Here is a 26,021-nt window from a genome sequence, read left to right as displayed (position 1 = left end):
TTTCAGGTGACTCATACTCTTATATGGAGCTGCAATCCCCGTCTATAAAAGTCTGCTTTTATTTGTTGACAAACAGAATCGCTGTTTTATTTTGAAAGTTTGAACCGGATTTGCTTTACCTCATCGGATGCAGCTCGAGTTTTAGGAATGTGTGTCTGAGAGTTCGGAAGAATAACTCGTCTTCTGTCCCTGTTGCTGTCCTGTCCTCAGACAGACGGCTGTGTCTGGGTCCAGAGGCCCGGTTTGCAGAACCTGAAGGAACACACTGGCTCCGGTTCCGTTCTTTGTTTGGTGCCGTTTAGAACTCAGGGGCTGTTCGGGTTGTTGTTCGTTTCTGCTGCTTCTCTGTTTCCGAATCGTGTCAAACAGAAAGACCTGATGAGGGTGAGTTGCTACTAGATGTTGTTCTTTGTTCCACTTTGTGAGAGTCTGTTCAGAGTTCTACTCTTCCTGCTATTGAACCTGAAAATCACCCAGGATAACTTGGGATTCATTACTTCGTTGGGATCAGGGATTATTTGGAATCACGCTGCCGCGGCTCCAAAGCGCCATTTAAAGAGCCGGAAATGACTTCCTTTAATTTCATAGAGCCAAGAAGAAGAAGGTCTCTATGTTGACTTAACAGTAACTTCTTCAGGGGTTTCCAGTGTGGTGGCAAACTTCTGAAATAGTTTTCTGTCAGCTTTATCTGTTGAAACCATTAAACAGGTAAAGTTAACAGAAATCTGCCCCATGATGCCTAGGACAACCTTTAAAGGAGTCTGCTTCAGTGGGGTGATGCCTCCCCGTGGCCCCCGCTGCCTCCCCGTGGCCCCCGCTGCCTCCCCGTGGCCCCCGCTGCCTCCCCGTGGCCCCCGCTGCCTCCCCGTGGCCCCCGCTGCCTCTCTGTGGCCCCCGCTGCCTCCCCGTGGCCCCCGCTGCCTCTCTGTGGCCCCTGCTGCCTCTCTGTGGCCCCCGCTGCCTCCCCGTGACCCCCGCTGCCTCTCTGTGGCCCCCGCTGCCTCTCTGTGGCCCCCGCTGCCTCTCTGTGGCCCCCGCTGCCTCTCTGTGGCCCCCGCTGCCTCCCCGTGGCCCCCGCTGTCTCCCCGCTGCCTCTCTGTGGCCCCCGCTGCCTCTCTGTGGCCCCCGCTGCCTCCCCGTGGCCCCCGCTGTCTCCCCGCTGCCTCTCTGTGGCCCCCGCTGCCTCCCCGTGGCCCCCGCTGTCTCCCGCTGCCTCTCTGTGGCCCCCGCTGCCTCTCTGTGGCCCCCGCTGCCTCTCTGTGGCCCCCGCTGCCTCCCCGCTGCCTCTTTGTGGCCCCCGCTGCCTCCCCGTGGCCCCCGCTGCCTCCCCGCTGCCTCCCTGTGGCCCCCGCTGCCTCCCTGTGGCCCCCGCTGTCTCCCCGCTGCCTCCCCGTGGCCCCCGCTGCCTCCCTGTGGCCCCCGCTGTCTCCCCGCTGCCTCTCTGTGGCCCCCGCTGCCTCTCTGTGGCCCCCGCTGCCTCTCTGTGGCCCCCGCTGCCTCCCCGTGGCCCCCGTTGCCTCCCTGTGGCCCCCGCTGTCTCCCCGCTGCCTCTCTGTGGCCCCCGCTGCCTCTCTGTGGCCCCCGCTGCCTCCCCGTGGCCCCCGCTGCCTCCCTGTGGCCCCCGCTGCCTCTCCGTGGCCCCCGCTGCCTCCTTCACACAGAATGGGACTCATTTTCAAACTAGATTTTGTATCTGAACTACACATCTACAGCAGGGTTAGGAGTTACCCTACTAGTCAAAGCCAGACAACACACATACTTTATGCTCTGTTATTCATGATTTCATCTTATATAGTTTTTAAATTCTGGGGATTGATCTATTACAATATAGAAAGAAAGTATACCAATGTCATTGCTTATTGAACAAAGGTTAAATGACATGCTGCTCATAAAAAGCTAACTACAAAACCACAATATCAAATGTTGAGCAGCAAAGAATGCTAATTTGGAATATTTTTTAAATGAATAGAATAGGATAGAAACAGCTTTTCATGTCGCTCACTGGAAAAATTCAAGTTTAATATTGATAAGGTAAGATATAACAACTGAAGGTAACAGTTACTTGACTGTGCTAAAAAAAGGCACTATGTGTCTGGAACACATAATACTTTAAAAAAATACGGTTATATCTAAAATTATTTATGAACGTGAGCTCAACTAATAATGCAACTAACATTCCTGCTTTCAGAACAAGCAATTCAGGATGCAAAGTGTTTTTAATTGCAAATACCGATCATGATAAATGACAGTGGTGATTATTGTTATTTCAGTCGAAGCAATCTTCGACTCATTTTGTATTATTACAGTATCATTGTTGCTTTGAGTGAAAGTTCTGACTGCCCCCTGCAGGTTTCTATGTGATGGAATGATGCCCGCCCAGGACGGTGTTGGGAGCGACTGCAGCCCTGGAGGCTGATGACCCCGCCCCACTGGCCAGCCAGGATGCACATAGCCTCGGTGGGCGTCAGTAAGTCCTGCTTCCTGTTCTCTCTTGCTCTCTGCTCCCTGCTGCTGCTGCTCATCCCGGCCCTCCAGTCGCCCACCCGTCAGCTGGAGCCGCCTCAGCCCCGACCCCACGCTAAGTCTGCCACAGCAGAGCAGACTCACCATGCCCACCTACCAACAGGTACCGCCAGCGCTGGCGGCACCCACACGGCCACAGGGCTCAGTAGGAGTTCAGAGGTCATAGGAGCAGCTGCTAGAACTGACACTCCCTCTCCCAAGAGACCTGTGGAATCAGGACCTAGGAATATTGACCACCTTGAGCTGAAAGACATTTTCATCGCAGTGAAGACGACTAGGAAGTATCACAGGTCCAGACTGGAGCTGCTGATCCAGACCTGGGTGTCCCGAGCCAAGGAACAGGTGAGTGATGCAGCTGGGCATGCTAAATCATTTGGAGAGAAATGAGGAGTCAGTATATTACATACATAACTTTCGTTCTATTTCATCCCTACTGACCGCCACAGGGCGGTGCTGAAAGCACTGAATGATGAATACCAGCGATGTCACAAGGAATCCTGAGCACAAACCTCACTGAGAAGGCCCAGAAGAACCTGGTCCAGAGGATGGGAGGACGCTACATTCACATTGTAAAACCGGGCCAGCCTAGTGAAAAGATCCAAAAAGCCGATGCCATACAAAGCAAACCGCACGCGAGAAGAAAAGAGGAACAGAGCATCGGATGACGTCATGCTATATAGCCTCTGATTGATCATCCGATAGGTCACAGGTGTGACTCTTTTGGTATTATTGCTCGAACGGTGCATGAGCAAAGAGAACATTCAGTGCTTTCAGCACCACCCTCTGGCGGTCAGTAAGGATGAAATAGAACTGGTTCATGTCAGACCAGATGAAGCAGGCAGGAAGAGCTCGAAAAGCAACGCCTCATGCGTCTATGAAAGAAATTGTAGTAGCAGAGAGCAAAGGAGGTGGAGCTAGGAAGAGTGATTGCCAGCACTCCATGCAGTCTGCATTTATAGCAGTTTGCTATGTTTGTTCTCTGACTCCTTGGCCCACCAAGTTCTGAACACACCCAAACACACACACTGCTCACACCAGCAGAGAGCAGCCGGGTCTGCATGCCAACAGTAAAAAGAAGATTTGTTACTGACAGTTCATTTAAAGTCTTTCCACTGCTGTTTATGGCAGTCTCCATGTGCAGAGGGTCGCATATTGGAGCAATTACAGAAATGATTAACATCTGATTCCACGACAGCTGGTTGAACTTAACTTCTCTCATAAATGCTGGTCCACAGTTTGAATCTTTCCCCTTTTATCTTCAGCGTTGCGTTGAGATCTTTTTTTTTATTTTAGTCAAAAAATATTTGTCTCTAAATATATAAGCATCAATGTTTTTGCCGTTGGTGCAACACAGATACTTGTTTACCATGGTGAAAGGTCATATCCAGGGTCGTCTGTAATTCATCGTGTCAAGATGCTCAACTCATCTCTCGTTCTTATTAGAATATGGAAAACAGAATCAGATTCTCTGCATACAAGAGACTGGGGTCAAAATGAGTAATGCACAAAATGTTTACATCTCGTGGCCTCTTAGTTGCATCCAAGCAGCTCCATGCCTCAGCTTGTGAAGTTTGCACACTAAGTGAAAGGGCTGCAGATGCGGAGAAGCCTGTGGTGGTCATAATGTTTTGCTCTGATCATTTCATAATTGCCAGCAGATGATCTAATTGGCCCTTTAACAGGTGGTGTTAGTGTGTTTGTTCCCTCTCTGTTGCAGACCTACATATTCACTGATGGTGACGACAGGGAGCTGCAGCTGAAGACAGGTAGGGAGCTGAAGTGAAGAGTGTTGCTGTTCTGACCACATCAGCCTGTCTGTACGCCGCCTTATTCTGGGATGTCTTTGCCTCAGGAACTAACATCATCAACACCAACTGCTCTGCTGCTCACAACCGCCAGGCTCTTTGCTGCAAGATGTCTGTGGAGTACGATAAATTCATCGAGTCCCAGAAGAAGTGAGTCAGACGTTCTGAAACATAGAGACGATGTCAGGGTTCCGACCAGAAGGCAAAATGTCTGGAGTTTGGTTTGTCAACGTGTCAAAATGTACAGAAAAATGTGTGTATTTCTGGGCTTTCGTTGTCTCTTTTGTTCTTTATCGCTTTTTATGTTTTATTTTTTGCTTTCTGTCTTTTTCTTTCGTCCTTTCTTGCTTTTTTTACGTACCTCCCTGCTGCTCACAACTGACAGGCTCTGTGCTGCAAGATGCATCAGGCCAATAATTTTTTTTAACACAGAAATTACAATTTAATAAAAAGTATGTTTAATACTTGCTTAAAAGTTCTTTTTGAACTTTTAATCTCAGACATGAGTCTCATCAGGACTAGACTCTGACTGTCTGAAGGGTTTTAGAGTGAAGCAAACATCCAGCTGTTGCTGATGATGGTGAGGATTTTTTTTTACCAATGTGTGTTTGCTGATGTTCTGTGTGTTGTAGGTGGTTCTGCCATGTGGATGATGATAACTACGTAATCCTGCCCAGTCTGCTGCGACTGTTGTCCTCATACCATCACAGCCAGGACATCTACCTGGGCCGGCCCAGTCTGGACCACCCAGTAGAGGCTGCAGAGAGGGTGAAGAGCGATGGAACGGTCAGTCTGTTTAGACCTTATTCAGTTTCCTGCTCCTGTCACTGCATCACAGGTATAAACCTGTTTAAAGTTAGCAGATTTGAACCGGCCGGCGTTTTAAGCCGTGACTTTTTGTGTGTTTCTCTTTTGACCTGGTAGCATTCAGCTGATTTGCCATTTTCTTCATTTCAGGTGTCTGTGAAGTTCTGGTTCGCCACCGGGGGAGCAGGGTTCTGCATCAGTCGAGGTCTGGCTCTGAAAATGAGCCCCTGGGCCAGGTGGGCTAACAGTCAGAGAAACAGAACATCATCAGAAACAGAACGACAGGAGAAAGAAACACTGCATTCATTTCTTCTGAATAGAACAATCTACACAAGCAGATGTAATGATGATTATCAACGTTTGTAATGAAGTGACATTTTAGACAAAAAAAGATAAAATGACTAGCGGTGGGACTCGATTAGAAGGTTTTAAAATATTTTATTGCATTAATTTCAAGGTCTGTGATTAATTGATTGCAATTAATCGCATTTTAATCAAACTACACATTGATTTTTTTTTTTATCACTGTCTTTTTATTGAGTTTTTTCTTTTATGCATACATCGTGTGAATATGAAGTGTTTATCTAACACAGACATAAAATAATTAATTAATAATGAATCCCTACAAACTACACATTGATTTAAAAAAAAAAGCAAAAACACTTTCCTTCAAAACCATTTTTGCTCCTAGATTATTAAATAAATAGACACATGAACTCAACAACAAATATATTTACTGCTTTTAATCAGTTATTTAAGTTACTCAGCCATCAGATTGGTGGAAAGTTTTATATTACATAATCATTCAGCTCTCCAGTGTTTCAGCTTGTGGCCCACTTCCTCTCCAGTAGATGCTGTTCTTGTGGTGGATGAGACCCAGTTCTGTGACTTTACTACCAGCTGGGCTAACAAAGGGGCCAAGTTCCCATCCCTGAGGGTCCATGTTCTGCATGTGGGTATTTGTCTGCCGGGGGTCCAGGAGCCCATTCCAGATCCAGATGTTGAAACCAAGCTGCCTCGGTTTCTGAATTTGTTGCTGCAGGAATGGGTTAAATGTTTAATCAAAATCTATAAGGAACATTCTGACATTCGGTCCCAGATGACTGAGGGCAGAGGATGCTGCATCGCTGATGTGGTGGGTTGAATGATAGCAGGTTGGAGAGAGGATTTAAGATGATTTGTGACTAGATGTTCAGAAGGATGAAGGTTCACACCGCAGAGTTGTCACAATGTTCAGAGTGTTGGAGCAGTTCTGGACAGAGCTGCACAAAGTCCAGTTAAACCACAGAATCCATTTCAGGCAGTTTGGTCCTTTAACAAACAGGCTGAAATACCAGATTATGAAATCCCATTGTGACCACATCAGCTAATCCTGCTGAGTATTTCAAAAACTTGACAACAGTTCTGCCTTTATGCACTTTTTCTGGCTTGTATGTTTTTTTTTTTTTTTTTTTTTTAGTGTCTAAATCGCTGCAGATACATTAGCAGTCATTAAACACATTCATCTGGAACATGTGTGGAGGTCAAACAGCTGTTGTCTTGGAAACAACAGCTGTTTCGGAGTTGTTCTGCTGAAACATTTTGTGGTTTCAGTTTGGGGAACTTCATCACCACGGCAGAAAAGATCCGCCTCCCAGACGACTGCACCATCGGCTACATCATCGAAGCGCTGCTGGAGGTCACACTCACTCACACACACCTGTTCCACTCTCACCTGGAGAACCTGCAGAAGCTGCCCGTTCCCACCGTGCTCCACCAGGTGAGTTAGCAAGCACCTCTTACTATTTCATTCATTTTGGAATTTTGCTTTCTGGCCTCTTTATGAGGCACACTTTTCAGTTGGACAATACATAGAGCAATTCAATTGATCACATTGCAGCAACTCGTGGCATTTTTGGGAATTATCCAGCTGGCATCAGGAGTTTGGGCCCAGTGGTGGACATGAGCAGCTGAAGCAAGGCAAAAAAAAAACAATCTTCAACTAAAACTCACTGAAGAAAACTGCCTGAACTGGGGGAGCAGTAGTAAATAACTGAGCATGAGTGAGAATAAGAGAAGTGGATGGTTCAAAGGAAAGTGAAAAGAAGAAAGATGTGTGGTGATTATTTTATTGTATAATCAAGTCACTATGTAACCTTCAGTTGTTATAAAAGTGCTGCATATATTAAAAGAAACTTGAATTTTTATCATAGCTGTATGTGACACCTTTAACTGGGCCGCTGTCTCTTTAAGAAGCTCCTATTCTTTCCAACACTCTGCCTTCAGCTCTTCGTCACAACAATATTTCTCGATTGATGCTGTTTACAACCGTTCTTATGAGTGTTGTGGTTGGTCTAGTAAACCCAATAGATGCACAGTTCTTCCAGGTGTTGTCTAATTGCTGCTGCTAGTCTAGAGGAGCTGAATGGGGAAGGTGTGAGGCATAAGCTCCCTGGAGACTGCAGGTCAAAGGAGGAGCTTGGAGCTAACAAAAAACTTCTAATTATTTATATTAATAATTATCATTTTGTATTTTTTTCTTTTTATTTAATAAAAATGCATAAAGTGTGACTAAACAAAAGTACCAACAGGGTGTTCCTGATTTAGTGTTTTTTCTTCCATTGTCTTATTTCTCTTTCACAAGGTCACTCTGAGTTATGGAGGCTTTGAGAACAGAAGAAACGTGGTCAGCATCGTTGGGGGTTTTTCTCTCACTGAAGACCCCACCAGGTGAGCAGAACCCAAACAACCTGAGCTCCTGTGGAGAGTTCTGAACTAACTGAGTGTTTCATGAGCCCTCCTCACTGTGTGGATGGTAGATCATGTCTGATATTCTTCAATGGCTAAAGTTGGGACATTTAGCCGTTTTCTGCTGGGCCTCAACACCTAGATTAAGCGAAAGCTAGTAGCAAACCTTATCTTGGAGATCTTCAACAATGGTAAGATTCTCAGTTACAACTTTTAAAGAAACTGAAGTCAGCAAGACTGATTGTAGTGAATGTACACTACAGTACTGTATAAGCGCAGGACAAAGAGAAACATTGTTCTATGGATGGATAATGCTGTGATGTTTCTTTAAACTGATGTGACATTTTGGATCTGGAGTTGAATGAAGGAATTTACACCACACAAAACCTGACATCAAATAAGATTAAACTTTGTTTTAAGTCATTTAGAATGATCTAAATTATTTCTGTTTGCTTGAATATTGAGAGTGAGTATTTATCGTTTAATTAACTTTAGATATTACCATTCACTAAGATTAATGCACCTTTAAACAAGTTTAATGTTCCGTAAGCCCCTCAAATGCTTACGGATTTGAGGTAAGCATCCATCAGCCTATATTGGGAACAGGCTGATGGATGAACCTCCGTCAGTCGGCGTGTCTCAGAGCAGAACGGGTCCTGGAGGGAATCAACACCAGAACAAAACACTGCTGAGGCCTGAAAAGCCCCTCAGTCTAAAAGAAGCCATTAAAAGCAGAAAATAAAGACTGATTAGAGTCCAAGGTAAAGACCATCATTACACTGGGGTCAAACCTTAGACCTCCTGAGTAGTAATCCATACTGACTGAAAACGGAAAACGTTTAGCCTTATTTTTCAAGAAAAAAAAAGATAATGTACTTTTATAGTTTGGACTGTTTTGAGGTCTTAGTTTGAACTTGTCAGATTCAACCACAAACCTGCATGCTAACCCCTCACAACGTTTTTGTTTTTGAAAAAACTGACTGACTCACTTAGAAAGTAGTTGTTTTTAGAACACCTGAAAAAACATGAGTTGAGAGATGCACAAACCTTGACTCCTGGTAATACTGGACACAACTCCATGCTGAGTACATTTAAAGCTCGACTTCTTAATGTGGAAAAAAACTCAACACTTGTGTCTCTGTCCATCCTGCAGGTTTAAGACGGTCCACTGCCTCCTGTACCCAGACACTGAGTGGTGTCCAAAGTTGAAACCTGGACACTCAAACTGAACATCCTGGAAACCACTCAGCCCAAGTGTTCCAGCAATAATTCAATATGTCAAAAACAACTTTCCTGTTCCTGGACTGATGTCATGTCAGTGAGGACATGGTCCAAATGCTGTATTCCTCCTGGTCTGGGTGGGGCTGGGGAATCCTCTCTGCTGCTTGTTGACAGTTAGTTATCTGCTGTTCTTTTGGGTCCACCCTGGTACTATGGTAGGTACATATTTTTATGCCATTTTTTTCATAATTAAGTGAGATTTTCTGACTAAATATTATTATCACCTGATGTATGTTGCCAAGGCAACCCTTCAACCAGCTGCAGTGTTAACTCGGAGAACCTAAACACCCAAAAAATCTGGGGATACTTGTTGATTATCCTCATACCTTTCACACCTTGCTCACAGACGTTATGAAAAAATTCAGGTTATGGAAAATGTGCAAATTGTGAGTCATTAGGCACACCTGGAAAAAAACAACAATCACCCTTCAATTTTCTATCTTCTGGTTTATTGACCCAAACTGTCATTCCCACTCTGAGAACCAGACCTGTTCTTTCAGCCAGCGCTGGATGGAAGAATGAGCCATTATCATCAAGCCCCGCCCCCTCCTGCACCAGCAGTTCATTGATTGCACAGGCATAAAAGCAATAAAGAAAACTATTCAGGGTGAAATTAACAGAGGAGTTTCATGTTTTACTCTTATGCACATGGCAGAAAGAGATGAAAGCCTCACATGTCACCTGATCACATTTGGATTAATCCCACATCCAGCTGTCACAGCAGCCTGTTGGTTGCGCCTGGAAAAGCTGCAGGAAATGCAGGAACTCTCTCTGGCCAAACATATCAGGAGAATGAGAAACAACATGGCACCGAGCAAAACTGTGTCCAGAAGCTCAAGAAGATAAGAAACGCATAGATGAGGGCGATAAAAGATCTGGGCCTGAGAACTTCATCTCCCTGTTGCATCATTTCTTTTAACACAAGTTCCATCAAAATGAGTTGAACTTGGTTAAAATCATTTGATGTGATGAGTTTAACCAACCACATTATTTGGCCATATTATTACTACTACTAATGATAATAATAATGTGCTGAACAGTATTTTGCCTTCAGAATTACTGTGTGGACATGAAGATGCAAACCCAAAAGAAACACAGAACCAGATATGTTTTAATGGACCTGATGGAAGACATGACAGAATAACCACCTTGTTGAAACCTTCAGTAACTCAGGCAGGAGAAGTAATCATAATTGTTTTTCGCTATTGCTCTGACTTTCACTTGTAGCATTTTCTGTTTTGAACTTTAGATGCCTCTCTAGACAAGGAGAGATATCTGCAGGGAAAACACACAGAGAGCAGTTTAAAGATGGAACCTGATCTGGACTCCTTTCCTGTTATGTGAAACACCTTTCAGTATTTTCAGTTCCTTATAAAGAGGAGATGTTTCAGTTTAATGAATGGCTGATGTTTTTAACCATTTGTTTGAATGTTTTATTAAGTTGAAGGAACTGTTTAAGATTCTTGTAATAAATGAGTTATAGCTTCTCAGATGTTAATGGAGCAGAAAGGAAATGATCAAATCTTCCTGCACTCTTTCAGTCTGTACCTGAGAAATGTCTTTATAGATTCAGCCAAATATCTTTTTCTAGTTTATTTCATCTTTTGTTCTCTTGTCACATGTTTTATATTATCAGCTATTGTAGAATATAGTATTTTATTATTGTATTGATGTCAAATTGAATGAACTATATTTTGTATTTTTGTGTATAGGACAGAGTCGGGACATATTTTCACAACCAAGGTGTAAAATCAGGACCTGATGCTATCAGAATGAATGTGGCTCAGATTGTTAACCTGTACTTGTCTTTTATTTTGTTTGTTTTTAGTTTTCATATTCTGAGGTTATGTGGTAAAGTCGGTTTTCATCTCACCTGATTGAATGCAGATGGGTGGTTAGGAGTTTTTCTGCTCTAACTCTGTTTTCACTCTGAGCCTGATGCTGCCATGTGTCTCAGAGGACAACCCACTGTGTGTGTGTGTGTGTGTGTGTGTGTGTGTGTGTGTGTGTGTGTGTGTGTGTGTGTGTGTGTGTGTGGGTGTGTGGTGTGTGTGTGTGTGTGTGAAGCAACAGGCTACCTCTGCACAGGAAGAATAGAAGCCAAAAGCATGCGTCCCACTGCGGGCCGGTGGATCAGACTGTTTCTGTAAACTCTTGTTCCTATATGCTGCAGGAGAAAATTAAAGCCTTCATCTTTCTGGCTGTTTCAGACTGAGTGACTGTTTTTGTTTCTCTGGGTTCATAAAAGGTCGCTCATTTCCTGCTGTTAAACTCTAAAACTAGATGAATCGAAGCAGGAGAGTGAAGATGTGTGTGTTGACTGACTTCTGCAAAAAACATTTTAGTATTTCGTTTGTAAATATGAAGATTTCTGGCTAATGATTGTTTGGAGAGCTTGACGTATGAGTGATGCATTAAAAGCTCTGAAATCAACTATCATTCTCAAGGAGGCTCCATCAGAACACACTGGACCAGATGTTGGGCCATTCCAACAAAATCCTGGAAGTTCATGACGAGGGTCAGTCCAGACACACCTTCAAAAACATCAGGCCAGAAAACTCAAGGCAGCAAACAGGAGTCGATCTTTGAGAGAGCTGAAAGTGTTCAGCTGGAGCACGTGACTTTTCAATGCAAACAAGACAAAAAATATCAATAATCATAGTTCTCAACCTCTGAGGCAGAACGGCTGGACGCAGGCGTTAAAACATCCCAGACTCCCAGAGTGAGTAGTGGACTGTGGTCAGGTTATGACATACTGTAACAAAGTTGTGTGTGTGTGTGTGTTGATTTGAAAGCTTTGGTTGCAAAAATCACAAAACTTAATCCTCATTATTCAGAGATTGCTACGTCATAATGGCAGATGACATACAAGTTTTTTTTTGGTTTATTTATTGGATGATCTTCCTGTCCAATCAGAAGCTTTGGGATAAAAATGTTGAGCGTTTCGTTGGTCGGTCATGTAATCAGCAGCTCTGACCTGGAAGTGAAACTGGACTTTCCTCCCGGACTTTCAGGTCGGGTTCTGAACCCGGATCTGCCTACAAAAGCTGAGTTCTCCTCACGGTACCAGTCACATGAAGGACGGAACTGGAACTGAGGCAGATCCACCGGAAAAGTGACGCAAGCTCCTGTGTGTTGTCTATTTGCAGCTGATCGCAGGCAAACCGAACCGAACCGAGCTGAACCGAACCGAACCTCTCAACATGGAGATCTCATTTGCAGGCAAACAGGCGCTGGTGACAGGAGCAGGGAAAGGTGGGATCGGTTGTGTTTATCTCTCATTCCAGTGATTTTAATAACTTTATGTCTAACAGTTTCAGTTCTACTTTACCGCTTCATTCACAAGTCAATGCCTGACTGGAATATTCTCTAAAGAAAGATGATTAAATGAATTTAGTGAAACAGATCATGAAGAGATCCTCATCTCAGACCAGAAGAGATTCCTGCACAGCGTGACGTCATAGGTCAGTTCTGGACTGGATGACCTGAACCTCCACAGTATGATCTGTTTCCACTTTTTGAAAGTCAAATTGGAACATGTTCAGATTTCCTGCTGACTTCATCACTTGGCTTCTCTCTGAACTTATAGAAACAAGTGGGAGGCATTTCCAGTCAGTGTTCAGTTTAATGAATTCACGTTTAGAAACATCAGAAAGAAGATCAGGTTCATGTCATCACAAAGACTGTATAGTTGTATACCTGTCACATTTAGTTTATTTCACACACACAAAAAAAAAATCCTGTTTTACTTTGTAACTATTTGGTGTAGAAATGAAATGAATCCATGAGGCAAACGGTGCCTCACTGGGAATCTATAGTCAGAGATGCTTCAGTTCTCCATGTTCTAAAATCAATCCAATCATCAAACTCTGGTGGGCATTAAGTTACTACCACTGATCTAGTTTCCTCACTGTTTTTATAATAAGTTGGTGTTCAGTATTGTTAAAAATGAAGTGATAAGAAGATTTTTGTCACTTCAAAAAAAGACTTTTTTCCAAAAACATTTAGAAAAATATTTGTGTGTATGGAACCTCTGGAGATGATGATGCAAAGACGGATCTGACATAAAATCAAGAGAATGATGGACATCCCTTACCTCCTCTTTATGAGGCTGTCATGGACCTTCAGTCAGAGGCTTCTTCAAATTCGCTGCACACAGGCAGCTACAGGAGATTCTTTCTGCCCACATCTATCAGGATGTACAATAACTCTTTGACAAATTTAAATTAATATGAGTTACAGCAATGTTTAATTTCTCTGTGGGATAAATAAAGTATTTATAAATTGAATGTTTGTTTGTAATACCTTGTGGGAGCACAAACGCTTGCATGGCTTTCTTTGTGGGGACTTTCCATTGACTTCCATTCATTTCTACAGCCTAAACTTTTCCCTTATCCAAACCCTAACCTGAATTCAATTCACATGTTAGTCCTAAATCAAACCCCTAACCCAGTAACAGTTTTAGCAGTGGGTCCCCACAATGTAGTATGTGTCAGGAAAATGGTGTGTGTGTGTGTGTGTGTGTGTGTGTGTGGGTGTGTGTGTGTGTGTGTGTGTGTGTGTGTGTGTTTATGGATTTGTGTGTACCGGCAGCTTCAGTCTGGATGATGATGTATATTTTGTGTTTCAGGTATCGGCAGGGCCACGGCTCTGGCTTTGGCACGCTGCGGGGCGCGGGTCACTGCAGTCACACGGACACAGGCTGACCTCAACAGTTTAGTGCAAGAGGTGACCGCCTTCTGGTGACCCCCACACACACATCACCCCATCCCTGTTTTATTTGATACAAACTCCCTCACAGTTTGGCTCTCTGTCGCCTTTGCAGACTTCTTGTTCATTCTGTCTCTGTCTTCACCTTGAAAGTAAATACTCTGACCTCCTCCTTGTCCCTCCTCCAGTGTCCAGCCATTGTCCCAGTGTGTGTGGACCTGGCGGACTGGGCCGCCACCGAGGCTGCCCTGAAGGACGTCGGACCCATCGATCTGCTGGTGAACAATGCCGGCTGCGCTGTACTGCAGCCATTCTTGGAGGTCACGCCTGACCAGTTTGACCTGTGAGGCCAGAAAGACACCAGTTTATTCTCCTAGATACAAATCAGGCTGAAGAAAGAGGACAAGAACTGAGTTATTGGTTCCAACCAACTGTTGTTGTTTTTCAGATTGTTTAACGTGAATGTGAAAGCTGTGCTGCACGTGTCTCAGGTAAAACAGCCCTAAAGTGAGATCTGCTTATTCAGCTGCAGTGTGCATCTACATGAAATTAATTGATTGAATTTATCAAAACACTTTGTTCTTATTCTTCCTCACGCGTGATTTCCTCAGAATGACCCTAAAACATCTGCCACTAGTACTGTGAGGTGGACTTTATGCATGCAGCAAAACACAAAACTGCTGATGGTTGTGAATGCTTAACTCTGTCATACAGAGTTAAGCATTCACACATACACACACATATACACACATATAGTTAGATGGGCCATGCAATCCTCTCACTGTAAACAACTGGAGCTATCTGTTTTGTTTGTGTGTAGATGGTGGCTATTGGGATGAAGGCCAGAGGGTCGGGCGGCTCCATCGTCAACGTGTCCAGCCAGGCGTCTCAGCGCGCCCTCAGGGATCATGCTGTTTACTGTGAGGGACAGAAAGCTTGACAGTCACTGTCTTGTCCTTCACCACTTTTTGAGAAACAAACAAAATAAATGAAATATTGCTTAAAATAAAGTGCAATATTTCTGTACTTTTTGAGAAATTCATTGCCCACAGATTGAAATATTTCTAGCTTTTGTCCTTTGCAGTTTTAATAATTGTGGCTCATGGGTGAAGAAAAGGAAAAAAAATATCAGTGTCTCAGAAGGCTAAAAATCGGATTAAACCTATCAGAAACAGATGCTTTAAGCACAAATATTAGGACTTTGAAAGGTATGCATGTTTCTGTCCACGCAATTCTTGGTCAGGGCTCCATTTCCATGAATTACTGCATCAATGCACCGTGGCATGGAGGTGACCAGGTGATGATTCTATGTAGGTGTGATGGTTGGTTTGATAGGTGCCTTCTGCTCAACTGCCTTGTTGAGTCTGTTGTCTCTTATCTTCCTCTTCAAAACAACCCAGAGATGTTCAAAGGGGTTAAAGGTCAGGGGAGTTTGTAGTTCATCCTCATCCAGCTGGTCAGCAGAGGAAGCATGAAGAGCTCTAGATTCTCCTAGTCGACACAAACCCAGTGGACCAGAACCAGTAAAACATGATACCCCAAACCTCACCATAATTGTGTCCCGCTGACCCAGAGTGACCTTGGAGGCTCTGCAGGTGTTTTAGTTAATCAGCTGACTGGGGCTAAAACCAGGAGTTTCCAATAATAACATTTTTCACACAATTCTGATGGTCTAAGAGACACTGAACTTGCATATATTGGAAATATCACTGTACATTATATGTGATGATAATACATAATGAGTTTCCCTTTCTGAGATGACTGGCCAGAAATATTGCACTTTTTCACAGTATTCTAACTTCAACGTTCTAGTAATCACTTCCAGTGAGCATTGCTGTGTGTCGTTCTGCTTTGCTCAGGTGCAACTAAAGGGGCCCTGGACATGCTGACCAAAGTGATGGCTCTAGAGCTCGGACCCCATCAGGTACTGCTTCACTCAGAAACTTTTAACTGACAGCTTCATCTGTAAAACCAAGACATCAGTGACTTAGCAACAGAAAGTCCTGTCAGTGTGTGTGTGTGTGTGTGTGTGTGTGTGTGTGTGTGTGTGTGTGTGTGTGTGTGTTCTCCACACACACTGTGATGCTGCTCTCTGTGCTGAATCAGAAACATGCTTTTTTTTTTTTTTGGTCTGATCAGATCCGTGTGAACAGCGTCAACCCTACAGTTGTTATGACAAAGATGGGTCGCTTGGGCTGGAGTGACCCGGAAAAAGCCCGGAACATGAAGTCCCGCATCCCCCTGGGCCGCTTCGCAGGTCAGATACAAAGGTCACGACCTTGTATGCTCACAGTGCTGTTTGGTAATCTGTGCTCTTAAACAAGCAGCTTTCAGAGATTTTACCAATACTTTTATCTGAAACTTGACCAGAGTGAGACTTGCTTTCATCCTGACAGTTTATAATTGAGTCATTTTCATCCTTTCACTGCAAATTCTTGATTTCTGATTTCTTTAACATTTCTTTAACATTTTTATAATTTTCACAAAAAAAGTAACTTTAGAAAATCCAATGATTATATCTGAGTAAATGAGAGATTAGATCTGTAAATGAGTCAGTGAACCTCTGCAGTATCCACACAGAAATCACCTGCAACAGTTTGACTGACAGCTGAAACCAGATATTTTTATAAAACAAACAAGAACTGGCCTAATAGTTATGTTCTCTGGTATTAAAAGTCGATTTGAAAAGATGAGTCATTTAAAAATAATCCTTAATTTTACTAATGAGCATCAGATGATGAAACCTAGAGTGGAATCTGAATAAAGATCATCTAATGGACACACAACCAGATGATTTCAATGATCTGCTGCATTCTGCCAGCAGCTTTGATTTACCAAATAAAAGAACTTTTATTGTTTTATTGCAGAAAATTCTCAGGTTTCAACTTTCCTCCAAATTCAACAATAATTATAACCACACTTTTAAGATTCAGTTCCATCAGCACATAGGTCTCTTAGCATTAAACATTTTGTTCTTGAGTGTATTTCTGAACTGTAATATGACATTTTATGTTTGTTTTGGAGTAAATGTATCGTCCTCTTTAGTGGCCTCTCAGGACTCACTCTGCTCCTTCACCAGCATCCTGGCAGGTTTTAGCTTTTATTCTGGGAATAATTCACACATTTCAGACTGGAACCTATTTATACTGGAACAAAGAACCAGTCAAGTTCCACAGTTCTCGTCTTGATGTTTTTTTTTCATGTCACATGAGAAGGCAGAGTGCTTGAGGATGGCCTGCATTTAACTTAGAAGTTGTGAAGAAAAAGGTCACTTAACTTTTTATAGTTAATAACTATGAGGTTTCAGGTGTATTGAACTCATCTTCATCCCACCAGCCACCATCAACCACAGACCCAACTCATTCAGTCATTTCTTACTTTCAACAAAATTTAGCATTGAAACAATATGAATAGATTAAATGAATGCAGATTGTAGAAGCTTGCTCAAAACTGAAGTGTGTACATCCGTGTGTGTGTGTGCGCAGAGGAGGAGGATGTGGTGAACAGCATCTTGTTCCTGCTGAGTGAGAAGAGCAGCATGGTTAACGGAGTCGCCCTGCCGGTGGACGGGGGCCACCTGGCCTGCTGACCTTCACCATGAGTTCCAGCTGACCAGAGGCAGACGTGCTGACAGCTCAGGGTTTTAGCCAAACATTCAGATGGTCCAAAATAAACGGGTTTGTTGTTGTTGAATCAGGTTTTTTACTTTGTGTGGTTTTGAACATCCAAAAATTACATCCAAGGTGTTGATGTAGATCTCATGGGAATAAAAAACATGATATCATCCGGATTGATTAAAGGGATCTTTTCTATTAGCCCTCAGTTAAAATATGATTATTCTAAAAAAGATAAAGATAGAAATATTTGATTCTGAATAAAGTAATTGGATAAAAAAATGACACATTCTGCAGATTTTTCATCATCTAAGTCTATCTATTACAATGGTAAATGTTAATATAGCAAATACTTAAAATTTCAAATAAACTAGTTAATTCATTTTACCACATTAAAATATTTTACTGCCTAAAAATGCTTGTTTACTGTTTTCAGTGAGCGCTGGATCATTTGTAGCAAATGATGAATCTGCAGCTAAATCTTACCAACATGAAAAGCTCAACATTCCTGATGGACTGAACATTAATACAGTGGAGGACTGATCTGTTAACATGGAGCGACTTTTTTTGTTTTGTTCTTTCAGCAGCTTATTTTAGAGTTTGTGTACTCCAGTCATTACTGGTTACTAGATTAGTTGATTAATTCAGACATCTCATTATTCTGGCAATTAGCAAACAGAAATATTTCAGCTAACTGAGCTCAAACAGGAAATGTTCTGAGTTTATGTCAGACTGAAGAAAAAATGATTTCATACATTTTAAAAAGCTTTCCAGCAAAGATTGAAACACCGCAGCGTATCAAACAGATGACACTGATTCCTCTGCATATCATGTCAAATCACGACAGCAAGCTGTGTTCTTTACGTATACATTTGTATTTAGTATACAAAAATGAGTTTTTTTAACCACACCAACATGTGAATTAATAAAAAAGAAGACAAACAGCTGAAACAAGTATACAAGTCATCTTACATTACATACGTACATGGCCGATGCATTTCATCGTACAAGCTCTCAGAAGATTTACAGTGGGCCAAACAACCAGAAAACTTCCATGCAATAATAGTATTACAGTTTTTTTTTCTTTTGCTGTGTTTCTCAGCTACATATTGACACCTTAGCTAGGCAGGACCATATGACATGATTCAACCACACAGCATGAGAGGCAGCCCTGCAGGGTGAGGGAGGCTGCCCCCCCCCACCCAGCAGCCCTGCAACCAGAGAGAAAAATCTGCTCATAAAGGTGCAATCCGCACTGTTTGCTGCAATGACAAACTGCACAAAGATTGGCCCCTTTATACTATACACTGTTAGCAACACTTGTAAATTCAACATGAGCAACTAGAATTCCTTTAAAGTTAACTGTTTAAATTTTAGGAAGGTACATATTTAGGTACATACAGATATTCCTAATGCGTTGTGCATTCTGTACATCACTAGATGTCATTAAAACCCCTTTTTTTTCTGCCTTAATGTGCACACACTTTTCGAAAACTCCTGTGTATTACCACAATATGAAATTGTACCAAAAACTGGACACTAAAAAACTTGGCTTAAAACAATGTTATCTTTAGTCGCCACCCCGATCAACACCGTGTCACTGCTACCGACACGAGCCTGTTCACACACAAATACCAGCGTCTATTTACATGCCTGTGACAAACTCACTCACACGCACACGAACAGAGAGTAGATCTAATCAGTGGGATCATGAAGACAGAGCATATTAAGATCATGCAAGCTCCTCCCTTTCTGAAGGCAGATCTCAGGCAGCAAGGTTGGACAGCTCCATGTTTGGCATGCTAGTCTGACACACGTCCACGGCTCCAGAGCAGGAAATAAAGGAAAGCTCTGCTGTTTCTGTAGGTTTACCTTCTTACTGAGGACCACACTGTGTGTGATGCTGCGGTAGATTCATTTAACAGTCAGACACAGAATAGACCCAGAAACACTGAAGTATTTGATCCCCTGCAAAGCGGATGGAGTTTGGGCAACCACAAGGCACACAGATTACAATCAGTTAATCAATCATCAATAGCAGATACTACCCAGGTGCTTTTTTGTCTTCAGAATCAGCTTCTGACAGCAGCCCACTCAGAGGGTCATCAGGGGACAAGAACTTCAGTCTGAAGTTTGGTTAATGAGCATGCAGTGTGTTCAGGAGCAGATCCATGAAGGGTCTCACCTCTGACAAACGAGAAGCCAGGAGCAACTGAACCACAGCAGAATGGAATCTCTACACTGACTAAGTGAAGGTCAAAGTTCAGCTCCCCATGGAGAAGGCACATGACCAGCTTCTTCATTCTGCAGGTGTTATGTGTTGAGGAGATATTGAGACTAAAGCCAAGCTGTACGGCATCAACTGGACCTGCTGGGAGCCGGGAGGGCCGAACGATACGGCAACAGAACCTGTCACAATGTAAGAGTTTTATATCAGTGGATATCAATAATTATTGAAGCGCTTTTTGTTTTAAATATCTGAAGTACGACCAAATCAGTGGCATGAATTCCCTGTTTTATCCAGTTTTCACTCCATGTTATTGTTTTTAGCTTTTAGCAGTTATGAGGAACGGTGGCAAAACCTGAAACAGCTGCTACACAAGTTACTCAACAGGTTGTTGCTTGGTAACCAAAGACTAAGTGCGTTGGTTGATGTCACTAATGTGAGAGGTTGAGCAGCGAAAGCCTTCCCCCCTGCCTACATCTCCCAGAGTGCTGTGCGGTTCTGGATATTCTATCAGACGACAGTCAGCCCTCGGTGCAGGATGAATGTAAGGGGCTGAAAACTGAACCACGACCAGTAAGCATGGACTGGAACACATCACCATGGCAATGGTTTCCAGAGCTCAGATCTGCTGAAGGTTTTGTTGAGATCCTTACTCAGACCTGTCTGACCTGCTGATGGTCCGTCAGACCGCTGTGCTTCCAAACAGCCTCTCCCACCAACATCACAGCAGGTTTTGATCAAATACTTCTGAAGAAAGTTTGAATCAAAATTGCATTTTGTTTTCTGGATCTTTTGCGGACATTTTGTCTCTGTGTTAAATTACAACAAAAATTAGAGACTTTTCATTTTTCGAAAGCAAACCTACAAAGCAGCTCTGATTTCCTGACTGTAGTTGAAGTTTCCCACTGATTCTTGTCTAAGATCAGCCGCTTGCCAGAACTGAGTGTTGACCAGCATGAGCCTCACTGGCACCAGATGAGCTCTCAGCCCAAATCCCAGATCCAGGAAACCAGGAAGTCGACTCGTGTTTCAAGCTTAAAGAATTTCCTTTGAAAATGAAAAAGCTGCTATGAAATTATGATTTCACATTGTTTGTGTACAGATGTAAATAAAGGAAGGCAGGCGAGAAGTTACAGCTGAGCTAAATTCTCATGGATAAATAATCCATCAGCTGGTATAACCAGTTACTCTGACAGCTTGCACCTTTTCTGTAAAAATTGACAAACAGGCATCTTTTTTAAAAAAGCCTCAGATCACATGATACAGCTGTGTTAAAATATTTTACATACTTCCTTTAGGCCTAAAACATAAGCTGTGCTTTCTGTTTTGACCATAAGCAACCACATTAGTGTGAGCTGCAGACCTGAACTCAGCGTTCATTCTCAGGTGGTCTGACCAGGATGTTTCACACAGCTAGACATGTTTATTATCTCAAAGTGCAGCTCAGAAAATGATAGCTCTGACACGCTGCGTTCCAGTTGTACTTGGAACTGGGAAATTCTGATTTCCTGAAACTTCAACTGGAATGCCAACCAAAGTCAGATTTCCCAAAGGGAAAGTGGAGCAACTCCCACATTCACGCTTCAGTGTGGTCGCTCCTCGCATCAACAGTAGTAAGCTGTGGTGGAAAAATGCTTATTTTGCAAGACACATATGGAAGAAAAAAATCAATATTCAATATTCCATTCCTTAAAATGATGTTTGTATGAGATACTGTGAACAATGTTTATGAGCTTGCCATGTTCATGCTCAGAGCTGGGTCTGATGTCAAACCCAGCTCTGAGTTCTGACTTCCCAGGTAACTGGAATGCAGCTTTAGCAGCCAGAATGTTTCCAGAGCTGAATGAGCTGATCTTAGAGAGGGAGCAGAGGATAACTTCAACCCTGAACCTATCAACACCTGACGTTCTGTGTAATGACCACTGTGTTAATTTAAGCAAGCATGGCTGAGAGAGAAGAGCAGTAGAAAGACAGTTGTGGAAAGCTGCAGTCCTCCTGGCAACAGTACAACGGAGACGGACAGTCAGTGCCATTCACAGGGAACCTACCATCTTATTCAGGAATGGTAAAAAAAAAAAGAATGTTGGTCATCTAACTAATATGGTTCTGAAAAAGAAAAAAAAATACTACAGAAAGCAATCACTGAACTGCACACTCACTCTCACCAGTTTTAGCTCTCATTCTCTCAAAGAAAGTGTGTGTGTTGTTCATGATGATGTGGTGTTTGTAGCAGTGCCTCTTCCTCAGAACATGGTGCATCTCTTCCCTCTCTTCTTCACTGGTGGAGGGCAGAGCACGGCTCGGATGGCCTCGTCAAATACTGTCTTCAGGCCTCGCTGGGTCAGTGCGGAGCACTCCAGGTACTTCACAGCCCCTGAGGACCAGGAAGGTGGGAGAGAAGGGTGAACGTCCCAGTTCCAACAGGAGGATGCCCAACATGTACTCTACATGTTTACAGACAGAGTATTTGAGAAGAACATAACGGTGTTTTCACACCTGATAGTCTGATAGACTCCATTCGACCGAGGACCAAAGTTGCAGCGTTTGTTACATTTTCAGCTGCTCCAGTTCACGTCATGACACTGAGTCTAACAAATGAGATCCTCTGAGCAACCTGCAACCCCCACCCTCTCCTGTGGGGGCGCCGCACCATGAAACACAACACAAAAACCTCTGAAGTAAAGGCTGAGCACAATTTTCTTCTTCACCAAAATGTAAACAAAAAACAAGCCATTTTGTCCTTGCATGTTTGTGTTGGTTGTATTTACCCAGAATGCCCTGCGCGGCAGTCCGCTTCCTGCTTTTGGAGTGTATCCACATATGCATTTGAACCCAACTGTTTGACTGCAGATTGATCAAAATCTGTCCTGCAGAAAAGCTGAAGCACCTTTTAGCTTTAATTAGATTGACTAATTATTAAAATCACATATTAGGCTGCTGCACTACTGCAGCAGCCTTTCCCATATCCACCCACTTACATATGGAGAGCCATTTCAGACAAAATTAAATAAATAAATATATAGGGAAAATAGATAAATGAATAATTGGCATGCTGCAAATATAGTGAGGGTGTGTAAAAATAGACATTCTAACTCACTATCATATTTATTTTTTGTTTTTGCTGTAGATAGCTCATAGATGACATGGATATAATCAACTAAAGATTAAATGCAGGTGGACTGGTCAGCTGACATTCATTAAACTATAATAAATTGATCAGATTTTTTTAATGCTTATTTTGGTAAGTTTTGCTGAAGTAAAAAAGGAAAGAATTTAAATAAAGACATAAGAAACAAGAAAAAAGAAAAAGAAATCTGTGCAATAAGAGATGAAAACACTTTTCATCTCAAACTGCACAGGAATCATGATAATGAAGAGAGCAAAAATAATCCAATCCAGTCATTTAAAGGGGCAGTAATATGTGTTTTCAAGGCTCATTGTGCCATTTTATAGCACAATCAAGTGACTATGCAACCTTCCATTATTATGAAAATGCAGTATGCATATCAAATATGATTTAAAAGACATTCTACTTCTTAGTAAAAAAAATTCCTTGAAGTTTAAAACCATCTGCTCTTTAAAAAATGACAACATGGCTCCTCTATTAACCCTATTACTCATCGTTTTCCATCCATATAGCACCTTTTTGTAGCAGAATCATTTACTTACCTTCAGTTGCTATAAAAATGCTATATATATTGAACATAACTTAAAATAAAGTTGACCATGTAATTTCACAACTTGAAATTGGACCTCTCTTTCTTTAAAAACTTCTGCTCTTTTTGACACTCCACCTTCAGGAAGTCATCACAACATGGCTCCTCTATTAACCCTTAACAATGTTTTAACCAGCACTGCACTGAGAAGTAGCTTCTATAATGAGCTCAGCAGATGTGCAGTTGCACAAGGTGTTTGCTAAGTGCTGCTGGCTAGTTTGAAGGAGCTGAGTGGGGAGTGATGTGGAGGGCTGCTCTGTGAGGCAGAAGCCTGGAAACTGCGTCTTCAAGAAGGCGCTGCACATCAGAGGCGGAGCTTGGTCCATCCACGCGTTTTGGACAGCTGAATGGTTGCCATGGGTATTGAAGGATTTTTTCCCAAAGATGTATGAAAGAATCAAAGCAATACTCCAGGTATTTTTTTGATGAGGAAATAGTATTGCAGCTAAAAAGAGTCGATTTTCCATGATACTGTCCCTTTAAGTCCAAACCACCACAGTGGCCACTACATCATATGTAAAGAAACATAAACCCTGCATCATAAACGACCTAAATTTCCAAACTTGACTTGGAGTTCATATTCTCCATTCTAGCTGGATTACTCTTAAAGGAGTGCTAACAAATGTGTTTTGTCTGAGCTGTGCGCTCACCAATCTCCCTCGCCATAGCCAGACCCTGAGGATAGGTAATGGGAGACAGCTTCTTGTCCCGCAGCCTTTCGATGGTGTCCTTGTCATCTCGAAGGTCCAACTTCGTCCCCACCAAGATGATGGGTGTGTTGGGGCAGTGGTGTCTCACCTCTGGGTACCACTACAGCACCGGGGGCGCACACAGGAATTTACAGAGAGACAATGTCAGTGGAGACAAGAAACGGAAGCGTTAGCTGGATGCAGAGGACGCTTCTCCACAAAGACGAGCAACATGAAGAGTCAAAAGTTAAAAGTTGCACTGTGGAACTTCAAAAATATGTTTTTTACATATTGGTTGAAACTGTCACCATGTGATGACAATTTTTTTCACAGATTACCTGACTCATGTTGCACCGATATAGTGACAGCTTCAGCAAATATATAAAAAATGTTTTTCATAAATTATCTACAAATAATTTGAAGGTTGAACAAGTTTAAATGACATGATGAGGAAGTTCTGCAGAGGGAGGTGGACCTGCTTCAAGATGTGATTTCACATGAGAGCGTCTCTTTACGCTCAGCACGCCAAACCTCAGCGGCCGCCTCTCCCTCTGCAGGTGGCAGCCCTGCTTCAGGCCTCGCTTTGGAACGGCTCTCTGCTCCGGCTTCAGACGGAGTCAGCTCAACTGCTGACCATTCCAAGCCGAGGACTGAGCGGCTGCTGTGGTGGTCTCTAATGCCAGGGGGCGCTATAGATGTGCCTCCTAGTGGTCAGACTGGACTCGGGCAGGGTAATGGAAGGGGGCGGTCAGCGTACTGACCTTAGCTCGGACGTTCTCAAAGGAGGCCGGACTGACCAGGGAGAAGCATATCAAGAACACATCCTGGGAGAGAATCAGAGAAATCGCTGGTTGACAGGAAATCTGTATGTCTCTGTGAGTGTGGCCACGAAAAGGTTTGAGTTTATTTATAGAATAACTGGATCAATTAATTTCTGGATCACTATCTATAGACCAATAATCAAATAATATGAATAATATAACAGGTCTTTCCCACAGCCCTGAGCCTTTAGATTCTGTGATCTACAGGAAGTTGTTTAATTCCTGTTTTACTTTCATTTACATTTCCTATACCAGACGGTCAGACGTGTTTTTCTAACGTATTTGGATATGTGAAAATTTTATATAATTTTTTAAAAGAACAAACAGTCATAAAAATTAATAAAAGACTTATTAAAGTGTTCTGTTACATATAAACAAACACTTCCTGGAGTGACTTTCTGTCTGTCAATTTAACACTATTGTCTTATTGATAAACCAACTGAAAGCTTTTTTCCACACAAACACCCCATTAAAGCTAAAAACATTATTGCTTTCCATATTTTTCCTGCATGTTAGTTTCTTAAATGTGCTGATTTTAGTCCTTTGCAGTGAATTCGATATTCATCTGAATCATTTTGTGACGCTGGTTTTTTGGCAGAGTCTGGTCGGTGGCGGGAAAAGAGTCCAAAATGGATGTGGAAACATTTGTTTTTCAAGTTTAAAAATAGATGACAGAATATCAGCATTATAAGGAAATGAGAAAACCAGATGTTGGCAGGTTTGTTGGGAAATTGAGTAGAAGACAAAAATTAAGCTAAGTAAATGTTTTTAAGTTGCTTAAAATATTTACATAATGAACATTTACTGTTCATTAGGTAACAGTAAATGTATTATGAATTCATTTTGATATAGTCAGTAATTTATTTGAGTTTCTATGGAGGAACTCCCCACCTACTGGCTTAAATGGAGAACTGCATCTGTCTAAACTCCACAGATATACTGATCAGTTTTGTGTAGGCAAACATCAGAACAAGTTTCCTTTAAAATGCAACAGAAATGAACTTTTCTTATGCAGCCTGGAATGCGGTGTTCTAATTTTTCACTTGGTTATATGATCCTATATGTACATTTGTCCGTAATGTTGTTCCTACATGACAGTGA

At 42.5% G+C, this 26,021-nt stretch overlaps 3 protein-coding genes across 4 annotated transcripts in view; 2 read left to right on the top strand and 1 right to left on the bottom strand.

The window, feature by feature from the left end:
* The first annotated feature begins 137 nt into the window (after positions 1-137).
* rfng (RFNG O-fucosylpeptide 3-beta-N-acetylglucosaminyltransferase) lies at positions 138-11,352 on the top strand. Its single transcript, XM_055021098.1, has 9 exons — positions 138-384; positions 2,350-2,865; positions 4,241-4,289; positions 4,376-4,478; positions 4,961-5,114; positions 5,286-5,371; positions 6,729-6,894; positions 7,759-7,844; positions 9,016-11,352. The coding sequence occupies exons 2-9, from the start codon at positions 2,416-2,418 to the stop codon at positions 9,089-9,091; spliced, it is 1,170 nt and encodes a 389-aa protein (XP_054877073.1). The 5' UTR covers positions 138-384; positions 2,350-2,415; the 3' UTR covers positions 9,092-11,352.
* A 767-nt stretch (positions 11,353-12,119) lies between these two features.
* On the top strand, positions 12,120-17,546 carry dcxr (dicarbonyl/L-xylulose reductase). The gene is made up of 8 exons (XM_055021095.1): positions 12,120-12,398; positions 13,774-13,871; positions 14,042-14,196; positions 14,302-14,344; positions 14,674-14,773; positions 15,713-15,777; positions 15,993-16,110; positions 17,339-17,546. Exons 1-8 carry the CDS (start codon positions 12,347-12,349, stop codon positions 17,440-17,442), a joined length of 735 nt encoding a protein of 244 aa, XP_054877070.1. The 5' UTR covers positions 12,120-12,346; the 3' UTR covers positions 17,443-17,546.
* Positions 17,547-18,323: 777 nt separating this feature from the next.
* The window catches only part of rac3b (Rac family small GTPase 3b), a 14,538-nt gene continuing 6,840 nt past the window's right edge, over positions 18,324-26,021 (bottom strand). For both annotated transcript variants that reach the window (XM_055021097.1, XM_055021096.1), the window contains 3 exons: positions 24,861-24,923; positions 24,061-24,220; positions 18,324-22,068 (listed from right to left, as the gene is read on the bottom strand). In XM_055021097.1, coding sequence (XP_054877072.1) covers positions 21,938-22,068; positions 24,061-24,220; positions 24,861-24,923 — 354 coding nt within the window. In that variant the 3' untranslated portion in view covers positions 18,324-21,937. The remainder of the gene's footprint in view (positions 22,069-24,060; positions 24,221-24,860; positions 24,924-26,021) is intronic.

The sequence above is a fragment of the Poeciliopsis prolifica genome, unplaced genomic scaffold, assembly GCF_027474105.1.
Source record: "Poeciliopsis prolifica strain line A6 unplaced genomic scaffold, Auburn_PproV2 SCAFFOLD074, whole genome shotgun sequence".
Classification (NCBI taxonomy): Eukaryota; Metazoa; Chordata; class Actinopteri; order Cyprinodontiformes; family Poeciliidae; genus Poeciliopsis; species Poeciliopsis prolifica.
The sequence above is the reverse complement of the archived record's forward strand: the minus strand, read 5'-3'. Positions and strand labels throughout refer to the sequence as shown.